General features: G+C 37.5%; 1 protein-coding gene across 1 annotated transcript in view; it reads left to right on the top strand.

Annotated features, from left to right (window-relative positions):
* Positions 1-1,611, top strand: part of Smp_142230 (cd63 antigen-like) — a gene marked incomplete at both ends in the record, with an annotated part of 8,224 nt that extends 6,613 nt beyond the window's left edge. The window contains 3 exons of the mRNA XM_018796203.1: positions 886-1,074; positions 1,284-1,379; positions 1,432-1,611. Coding sequence (XP_018650439.1) covers positions 886-1,074; positions 1,284-1,379; positions 1,432-1,611 — 465 coding nt within the window. The remainder of the gene's footprint in view (positions 1-885; positions 1,075-1,283; positions 1,380-1,431) is intronic.
* Between the last annotated feature and the right edge of the window lie 9,558 nt (positions 1,612-11,169).

Here is an 11,169-nt window from a genome sequence, read left to right as displayed (position 1 = left end):
ATTATAAATGATCATAAAGAAAAAAAGTAGATATGGTCCATTTCATTGAATAGACCTGAGGAATTACTTGCATATCATAATGTGTAGCAAACGATCAGACGTATGTCAATACAGATGTTTGAAGACATTTCTAATTGTCTCTAATTCATTAAATTTAGTAAGTTATCCATAAGTAGATTAATTGATTATTATTATCATTTTTATCTGAACGGGGTTTTGTGGAGATTTTAGTAATTTTTATAGTCGAAACCATGAGACAATCGAAGCTCCACCACCATGGAAAACCTGGAAGCATTGGATGGCAGTTTTGTCCTATTCTAGTACTCACAATTGATTGATCACTGGGTGGTGGTCAATGTCATGCGTGTCAAGTCCTTCTTAGTGCTGATCAAATTCTATCGATCAAGTTGCAATGTGGCCACGCATGACATTGATCACCATCACCCAGTGATCAATCAATTGTGATTACATCTCAGTACTAAAGGAGGTCGGTCGCAACCCGAATAGCTCAGTGGTAACGTCTCTGACTGTGAAGCTGAGTGACACGGGATCGAATCCGTCAAGGAGTACCAATTCCCTCAAGGTTACAGGTACACCATGCTGATAAGTGCCAAGTAGCATGAAACCCGGGTCCAGGGTTTCGTGTTGACCACCTCCAACCAACATCATATTGTGGTACTCCTCAGCAGTGCCCATCCATGATACGATATCTCGCGAGGCAAGGTCGTGGATGCGCACTGCTAAGACATCCCATAGTATGACGAAACGGCTATCCAGTGCTTCCAAGCTTTCCATGGTGGTCGGGCTTCAATTGGCTTATGATTTCAATTACATAAAATTATTATTCTCGCTTTGATTACTGTTTATTTCTTTGTTGTATTTTAGGTATTCGGTATATGTTTAATTGTGATGGGCAGTTATGTACATCTATTTCTTAGTACATTCTTACGTAATTTACCAGTTCATATGTTATCATTAACATTTATTATGATGGCACTTGGATGTCTTCTATTTTCACTTGGTAGTATTGGCATATTATTTGTTTTAACTGGACGTCGAAAAATTAATGCAATTGTAAGGTATAATTTGTTCTCGTGAACTAATACTGATTCTCTTATTGATATATATATTACTATAGTATACAGTACTGTTGATAGTAGCTGCTTCAATAGGTATTGTTGTCATTGTAACGACATGCATGTTACGTCAAAAGGTAATTGTTTTAATCAAGTGAATGTTGTTTGTTTTACTTTTGCTTAACACGTTCTATATTCAATATTTAGATGGGTATGATGTTTCGAAATATTATCAAAGATTCTATTAAGCATTATATGAGAAAAAATAGTTATGCAGCATTTGTGAACACAATACAATTACAGGTAAATTAGTGTTGCCAAAAAAGATACTCCTTTGTCATTGATGTGCTTTAAGCATAAATGTTGTGGTGCAGATTCAGTCATGGATTACACTGTCAGTAATCTTCCAGTACCAGTTTCATGTTATCCTGACAAAGGCACAACACCGCATAATGAAGTAAGTGATGATCAACAGTTTTGTAATTTACATGACAATTTGTATGTTTACAGGGAATACTTCCTTGTAAAACGCTGATTAGCGTTTTTCATATTACTTCAGAAATAAAATGAATATCTGTATGCAAAAATGTACAGACAAATATTTATTGTTTCATAATTTATGAAACACGATAGTAGCCACTGTAAAATTCATTTAGTTTAAACTGACCGCATGAACTCTTAGATGCTCAGTGATTCATTTAAACAAATAATTATGTTGGCGTAAGGCTATAGTAGGAAGGAATCAGTCTATCATTTTTTTGCAAAGATGAAAACACTTACTGGTACTTGTGAAATACAAATAATCATAACAAAGTATATGTCAGCCATATGTGGAAACATGATTCTGTTTGTCCTTGTACTTGTTGAGATATCCTAATTACTACAATTATGCAGAAGTATTAGTTTAATGTTTTTGAAGATAGTGCATTACAGTTTTGATTATTCTGCATTGCATTTACACTAAAATGGAACTCGTCATTTCACATAGGTCGTGGAGAGAATCTATCTGAATCCCTAACTCAAATTAAAAAGTAGATAGAGAGATGTTTTTATGTTTTGTTCTCATGCGAAATATCAACTTCATACTGCTACTGCTGATTTCACCTGTGAATTTCGCAAGTTTACAGGATTGTAAGGTGATTTTTTGTAGCTTACGTGTTCGTTGGCACGAGTCGATATCTCACAGGAATACTGTCCAACGCTGAACGCATCCCAATCAACATAACCTAATCTGTAGACACAATTATGTGTTGATATAAACCGGATCTTATGTTTCATCTTGACTAAAGCGTTTCTTAGAGAATTGGTTGCTTTATAAAGAGATTTAATTTTGCTCGTTTTCAATATCTGTTGTAGTTTTTCTGTCTCACCTTGAGGATAAGGTAAAATCACAGAACCAGCCAAAAATCTTTCACTCGGATCGTTATTTAAAGTAGGATAGTTATGTTCAAATATTTTTTAAATAATATCTTTGTGAAAATTATGAAATCGAGGATGTTGATATTAAAATATTCTGCATTGTTTCCTAACTAACTTACCTACGCCTGTTACTCCCAGTCGAGCATAGGATGCTGACCACGATTCTCCAACCCACTGTGTCTTGGACCATCCTTGCTAGTTCTATCCAATTTTGTTCATTCTTCTCATGTCTATCTCCATTTCTCGGCATAATGTGTTCTTAGGTCTCCCTCTTCTCCCGTGACCTTCAGGATCCCAAGTGCGGGCATGTCTCATGACGCAGTTGTGTGTGTCCTGTCCACTTCCAGCGCTTCTTCCTGATTTCTACCTCCATTGGATGGAAACTGGTTTGTTTTCTCCCGCAGTAGATCGTTACTGATAATGTCTGGCCAACGGATTCAAAGTATTTTGCGTAGACAACTTTCAATAAACACCTGTATCCTCTGGATGGTGGCTTTCGTGGTTTTTCCAGTTTCCGCCCCATACAGTAGAACTATCTTGACGTTTGTATTGAAAATTGTGACTCTGGTGTTGGTTGACAATTGTTTTAAGTTCCAGATGTTCTTCAGTTGTAAATACGCTGCTCTTGCTTTGCCGATCGTCGCCCTCACATATGCATCAGCTCCACCGTGTTCATCGATGATGTAGCCCAGATATATAAAGGTTTTCACATCCTCCAAAGCTTCCCCGTCAAGTATGATTTGATTGGTGCATGCTGTATTGTATAGGAGAATGTCGTTTTTCCCTTTGTTTATATTGAGACTTACTGCTGATGAGGCTGCTGCTACACTGATCGTCTTCCCTTGCATTTGTTGTTATGTGTGTGATAGAAGAGCCAGATCATCTGCGACGTTTAAATCGTCCAGCTGCATCCTAGCTGTCCATTGCATACCTTGCTTCCATCCCGATGTTGATGTCTTCATCCTTAGTCTTACTGAAGAGAACGTGGAATACCTTTGCAGTTCCTGCTACATCTGCTTTCAGTGCCTCTGCTGGAATGTTGTCTGGTCCCGCTGCTTTGCCGCTTTTGATTTGTCTGATGGTCTTGCTGATCACTTCATTTGTTGGTGGGTGGGTCAACATCGGTTGGGATGTCTGTGGGTGCTGCTTCGATGTTGAGTGGATTCAGTGGAGCTGGTGGATTCAAGAGTTCTTTGAATTATTCTACCCACCTGTTCCGTTGTTCTTCAATTTTGGTGATTATCTTGCTTTCCTTGTTTTTCACTGGTCGTTCTTGTCTACGGTAATCTTCAGCCAGTTTCTTTGTTGTATCATACAATCGTCTCATGTTTTCTTCTCCTGCAGCCTTTTTCGCTGTCATTGCAAAATCTTCCACGTATTTACGTTTGTCGGTTTTTATGCCCCTCTTCACCTGCTTGTTTGCTTCTAAGTATTTGGCTTGTGCCTTGGTTTTTCTCCTCTTGTTCGGCTGATATTGATTGCTGCCTTCTTGTTCCTCCTTTCTTTGATCTTATCCAGTGTATCAACAGTGATCCATTCCTTGTGTTGGTGATTTTTGTTGCCCCGTACCTCCTGACATATTGAAGTGTTTGCCTCCTTGATCCCTTTCCAGTTGCTCTCTATAGTAGTTCCCTCTCCACTGAGTAGATCATGAAAGGCCTGGAACATATTGCTGAGGGCTATCGAGAATTCTCTGAGTCTATCAGTATCTCGAAGAGAGACCTATTAAACTTCTGTGATGATGTCCACCCCAGTGTCCAATGCGTCCTAAGTTTTATTTTTATCTTGGCCACCAGCAAGTGATGATCTGATGCTATATCAGCTCCTCTATTTGTTCTCACATCCTACATCATTCTTCTGAACTTTTTGTCGATGCAGATATGGTCAACTTGTTTCTGCGTAGTGTGGTCCAGTGATGTCCATGTGGCTTTTTGAATGAATTTGTGTGGGAATATAATGCGGCCTGTGACCAGTTTATTGAAGGCATATAGGTTTGCGAATCTCTCACCATTTTCTTTCCTTTCTCCCAGTCAGTCCATCTCGCTTCATGGTGTCTTCGTATCTAGTGTTGTCCGATCCAACCTTGTCATTTAAATCTCCCATCAAATGGTCAGGTCCTTTGTTGGGCATTTGTCGACAATCGACTGCAGCCTATCATAGAATTTATCTTTAACGTCTTCATCGTAGTCGTTGGTAGGCGCATAGCATTGGATGACGTTCATCGTAATGCCCTCTTTCTTTGTTTCGAAGGAGGCTTAGACGATACTTGGTCCATGAAATTCTCATCAAATAAGTGCATTTTGTGCTTGTTCGGACAGCATCAGTACTACTCCTTGCGTATAAGGAGCATTTTCCTCTTCATGGACAAAGTATAACAGAAGCACCCCTGAAAATAGTCGTTGTTGTCCAACCTATGTTTCACTGATCCCAAGCACCCCCAGGTTGTATTTACTCATTTCTGCAGCGATTCGGAAGACTCTCCCGGTTTCCCACATTGTAGGACGTTTCATGTACCTATAAAAATGTGGTAATGGTCGTAAGAAGGTGCATCGGCCTCATGACTACCGAAGGAACTCGGCTGTCTTCACGAGGCGTCATAATAACTCCTTCAACTCCCAGGGCGGATTTTAAATAGTTTGAATTATTTTTTCTGGTTAGCGTTTTTTTAGCGAGTTGGCTTTCTACGGGATGGGGTGGCTAACCCCATGCCAAACCCTTCCCCTTTGTCCGGGTATTGGAACGGTAGTAGTATCATGGGAGCTACAGGCTGCTTCTGCACTGTAACCTCTATGCTGTTTACACTTGTGTTGAATTTATTTTGGTTGTTTATTTTATCTGAAGAAGTGACTGACATTTAGTCACAATACGTCAGGAATACGATCTTCTGCTCATTAGGATATCACAAATAGTATACTTATTATCAACTTTCTACCCAATTCTCAGTTTACATGAGAGTATCAAATCCAATCTTGGAATCAGACTATTATAAGTAGATCAAGATGGATTTCATTTCAACTTGATAAACTCGTACAACTTGAACTGGTGACGTGAAAACCGAAAGTTATGGTAGGATAAGAACTGAAACTTGAAATGAATAGATGCATGGAATGAAGATGAGCACTTCTGTCGAATGAATTATTTGACTATCAAAACCTGAAACACCTCTTCCTAACAGACACATTTAATGACATATAAGTTTACATGCATGAACATGAATAGATATCTGACTACAATTACCCCTTCCTAACAATAATACTTTGTCAAAACACGTACTCAATTATTGTTGCAAATGTATTGGAAGGCATGAACCTGTTGGAATTGTCTCCTTAAAACTGTTCATTCGATTTGTTGTAATTTATGTACTCATTGTACGTATGTATGTAATTTTGACAATTTCTTTCCTTTCCTCAGGGTTGTGCAGAAATACTTAACGCAATTGTCCAACGCTATTTAACTTACATTATTTCATTACTGTCGGCTGTTTTACCAATGGAAATAGCTTCAATGGTTTGTGGTATACTTATGTTAAACAAAGTGAAATCTATCCCATGGAAAACAAGATTTGCTCATTGTTAATAGTTTCAATAATATCAATTAATTGATCATTTGATTATTATACTACTGAAATGACACTTGTAGTAAATTGTTTTCTATGAAACCAACAATCAAAATGTGACATTGTTTGTGCATCTTCAGTGTCACTTTGGAACACCTCCAATTGATTTTGTCCACAATTTACTATATTCTTCACAGACTGGTATTCATTAGAACTCTTTCTAGGAAAATTGTTAAACAGTCAGTTTTTTCTCATAAATTTGAAATTCTCTATGATTTGCATGCACTATAACTGATCAGATGGTGTTATTATGTGGTGTTTGAATGAACCAATGATTCCTTTATATTGAGGACTGTTTTGAGTTTGAATTCCAAATACAGTACATTCGTTGGTGCTCATCGAATACTTCTTGAATAAATTGCGTTGTTTCTGGGATTACTAGTTTATACAATAATTCAAATACTCTTAATTACAACATATCACCATTCTATCTGATACAACAATCGAAGATATTTAGATTATGTCATGCACTTTCTTATGTATTATCACTTCGATTCATCTTGGGCTATTTTGTCAAGGATTTTCTGTATGGTAATAGTAAATAGAAAATGTTTATCATTCCCGTCCTTAGATAAAATATGCCGAAAGTATGGATACACTACATAACTTCACTTAGTTTTGGATTTTTGGAAGCGACTCATTAGAAATCATGAAATTTAATTGATAAATACAAATATAAGGGTTGAGTAACTTTGACTAAAGAATTGTCTTACGTTCTACTTATCAAAACTCTCTTCATATTGGCACAATGAACAACTGACTGAATGACAAAAGCATTATTTAAAATACCGATCAGAATGCATTTATGACTACTTCCACAGTTTTGTGTACACTAACATTCCATAACCCAAAATGAGACTATCTGCTTCCTAGTGATCTATGGAAACTCATAATGAATATCATTTACTTACACACATAAGTTTTTACTAACTAGTTTCATATCAAATAGTTGTGGAGGCCTCGATCTGACTCCATTTAGATCATATGGATGGTTGAGTGTCAAAATATACATCCTGTCTATCCTCGTAAGTAATATATGACTTAATCCGCGTTTATGAATAACGAAATGAAATAAGGGTTGTTAAGTGAATAATTAATAAGGTCAAATAAATAAATGATAAGCAGTTCAGAACTCCAAGTTAGTAACGAGCAACCAATTATGAAAATACAGATACACGTCCATTTCCGAAACCTAAAAATGTGAAAGGATAGAAATACATGTTTAGATAATTGTTTGTATGATAAAATAGGACTTTTGTCACCTTGTATTTTTCATCCTTTAATCCTATGACGAGTTTGAGCTCCCCAATTTCCAAATAGTTTAAAATACACATCAGTCATTCCATCAAAACGGGTTCCGGTTCTCTGTGGTACGTTTGAAGTTTGCGTTATAAAGTGCTTATATACCGTTAAACCCTAGTTTATCACTCAATAATAATAAATTAACCCTTGAAGAAAAGTGGGTCGACTGACGGAAAAGGAGCCCAGAAAAGCTCTTTTTCTCCAGATAATAACAATTCTGCTCTAACATATACCCCATGCTCAGCAACTCCTGTGGCACCAGATAATAGTGGGAGTGGACGTATTCCACACCTGTTACTGGATGACTCAGTGTCGAACTTAATAATGAGTCCTAACTCACGAACTGAGGGTATCGATAATAATAAGAGAGAATTAAACACCGTTTATAAGCAATTAGGCGACATGCGTTTTAAAATGGAGTCACTTGCGGGCTTTTTATTAAAGCATGATGATCTTAAACTAGAACTTAAACTAAAGACACTATCACCTCTTAAACTACTGTTGTCAAAGGATGTACTTCCTGCAGAACTTGAAGACAGGATCAAAGTAGAATCCGTTATCGACTTTATAACTAGTGAAGTCACTAAACGAATGCTCTGGGATCCTCTAGAGTCGACCTGCGTATAACATACCGGCCAAAGTCGCCATTAACACTTTGAGGAATTCGATACTAAAGGCAGCTAATCTCCAAGACAGTCCATGCCAATGTACTCGACTAAATAAAAAGCACCAAACATACTCATGCCCTATCCTGTTTAGCTTCTATTCCCATTTATTAGCGGAACAGTTGAAAGAATCCGAACAGCTAATCTGTGCGTTTATGAAGTTTAAAAACACTCGTATAGTCTCAGATAAAACCACCAACCAAATACAAACGCAAAAGCGTACCATGAACGAAAATAACATTGTTGAGGTCACAACAAATCTGATCGCCCCAGCAGCTGAACCCACTGGTGCAGATAATCTATCTCATGTTGGACAGTGCACTGATTAACCAATTCAGAGTGCTAGTCTGCCTCTGATACCTCTAGTGACCCTAGATAACCAGGACATATCTGATAGTGACACCAATGCGATTCTTTCCAGTGTAATATCTGAAGCCCACAATCAAACACCTAATTCTATTGTGAAAGCTCCTAAAAACACTGTTAAAACTAAAAAGTCTTTACCTATTAAGAAGAAAGTAAATACGAAACCTTCTGGTTGTAGACCAAATGCCAAAAATATTTCAATGGCCTTACCGAACAAAGATATACTTTCTAAAACCATGCTTTCCCCTTCTCATCGTAAGGGAGGTTATAAGGACACATTTCGTTCAAACGTCTCACGAGACGGCCACTGCAACCATCATGTAAGCAGGCCTACAATTAGACAGACGCAATGAACCAACGTGCCCCATGGTTACCCTCAAATGTTATAAATGCTAAACGTGCAAGATGTAACTCTTATCATCACATTCGCAATGGGGAAGATGGAATACTAGGTTACGCACCATCAACGCAACCCCAACTTGCAGGCACCTGTCTTAATTGTCCACCAAAACAAGTACAACAAATTATTCAACCCTACCAAAATAAGGATTTTTTTTTTCGGCCTCCAGAGATCCCTTGTTCCACTAGCACTACAATTCGCTCAAGCTATAGCCCATACGATCAGACAAACACATTGAACCATAGTCCAGGCATATCTAGAAGTCATACCATCGATAAGGATGCTCTCGGATTTTTTACACTACATACTCCCTTTTTAAACTTATTACTTATTAACGCACGTTCACTTCTGAACAAAATTTCAGCCTTGACAACCTTAGCTTTTCTAGCCAAGCCTTCTTTTATATTTATCACTGAAACATGGTGCTATCCAGCATTATCCGATTCCGAATTAAATATCCAGAACTATCGAGTGTGACAGAGAAACTAAGCGAGGAGGCGGTTGTCTTATATTTGCTTTTGATACCATAACAACTAACAAAGTTAAAGATAGTGTCTTGAATAATTTACCAGAATCAGTCTGGGTATCAATAAATGCCCTGAATCGTAGTCTACTTCTAGGATGTATATATAGAGCTCCTGATAGTTCGGTTAATTCGAATGATCTTATTATCAATGCATTTATACACGCATCCACTCTAAACTTCAGTGCTAAGATTATCATTGGCGATTTCAATTATCCTGGGATTAACTGGAATACCGGTAGTTGTCAGTCTAGCAATGATGAATTTTTATCGATCCTTAATCTGTACTGCTGGTCACAGTGGGTTCGTACACCAACAAAGGGTGATAATACACTTGATCTAATATTTAGTAGGGATATCATTCCCCTATCTGCACAAGTATACAACGAGTTTGAAAGCAGTGATCATAGGATAGTAGCTTGTGCTCTCCCCATCCATCCCTCCTACAACCGACCAATTCAAAGAACCTGCAATTATAGAGACTATATGCATGCAGACTGGGACCTCTTGCGCTCACTGATCAAACTGTCAGACTGGGATGAATTCTTCTCATGTAATAGTCTGACAGATGCCATCAACATATTCTATTTGATTGTTAACTCTTGCCTAGACTCCTGTGCACCAATTAAGACTTACAGGATTAGTAAACATTACGAATCATATATACCACCTAAATATCGTAATAAGCTTAGACGCCTAAAGAAACGTTATTTTATATCTAACGACTTCAAGGTAGCTACACAAATAACAATAATTTTTAACCAAATTAAAGAGAAACATAGATTAAAAGCCATCAATGAAGAGCTATTAGCACTAAGCACTAGCTCAAAAGTGCAAAACCTAATCCATATTTACAATAAACGTGCTAAATCAACTCAAAATGTTGATATACCATGCATCCTGTATAGTAATAGTTTTATATATGACCGAAAAACTATAGCAGACCTTTTCAGTGGTAATTTTGCAAATGGCAAAGAATCCATAAATGGCTCTGTTTCTAGAGTTATATGCATGACTGGTAACTCAATTAAATCTATCTCCTTCACATGTCTGAAAATTAGTAAGGTTATAAATAACCTCAAGGTTTCGAAAGGTCACTGAGCAGACGGGATTTCATCATTTCTCTACAAATATGGCGGTCCAGATATTCCACTTCTTCTCCTTAAGCTGTTTACTCTCTCTATGGAATCAGGCTCTTATCCTGATCGTTGGAAAACCGCGTACATCATACCACGTTACAAATCCGGAGATAAGACTGACATGAACAACTATCGGCCAATAAATATTACTCCAGTTATCTCTAGGATTATGGAAAATATTATTAGTGACGAACTATCCAACTATTTATTGACTGAACAATTTATTGATGATTCGCAACATGGATTTCTAAAAAATCGATCTTGTATGATATATCACGCTGACTTCTTTAATTTAGTCTATTCTCTTTGTGGCCAAGGATACCTAGTATTAGTGCTATACCTGGACATTTCTAAGGCCTTCGACATGGTCAACCACCAACTTCTCATAGGTAAACCCGCATCTTATGGGGTCCAAAACCCGTTACTAGCCTGGTTTGATTCCTTCCTCAGCAATCGACATCAAATAGTTAAAATGAACTCTTTATTGTCGAATGCAGTCCCTGTTAAAAGTGGGGTAATTCAGGGTAGTGTCTTAGGTCCTTTGCTCTTTTTAGTTTTCATTAATGATATTTGTGAGTGTTTTAGTGAGGGTAAGTCCTTTTTGTATGCAGACGATCTTAAGGTGGTGTATTCATTTTCTCCACATGAGCTGAGCAATATTCA

Source organism: Schistosoma mansoni, chromosome 2 (assembly GCF_000237925.1).
Source record: "Schistosoma mansoni strain Puerto Rico chromosome 2, complete genome".
NCBI lineage: Eukaryota > Metazoa > Platyhelminthes > Trematoda > Strigeidida > Schistosomatidae > Schistosoma > Schistosoma mansoni.
The sequence above is the reverse complement of the archived record's forward strand: the minus strand, read 5'-3'. Positions and strand labels throughout refer to the sequence as shown.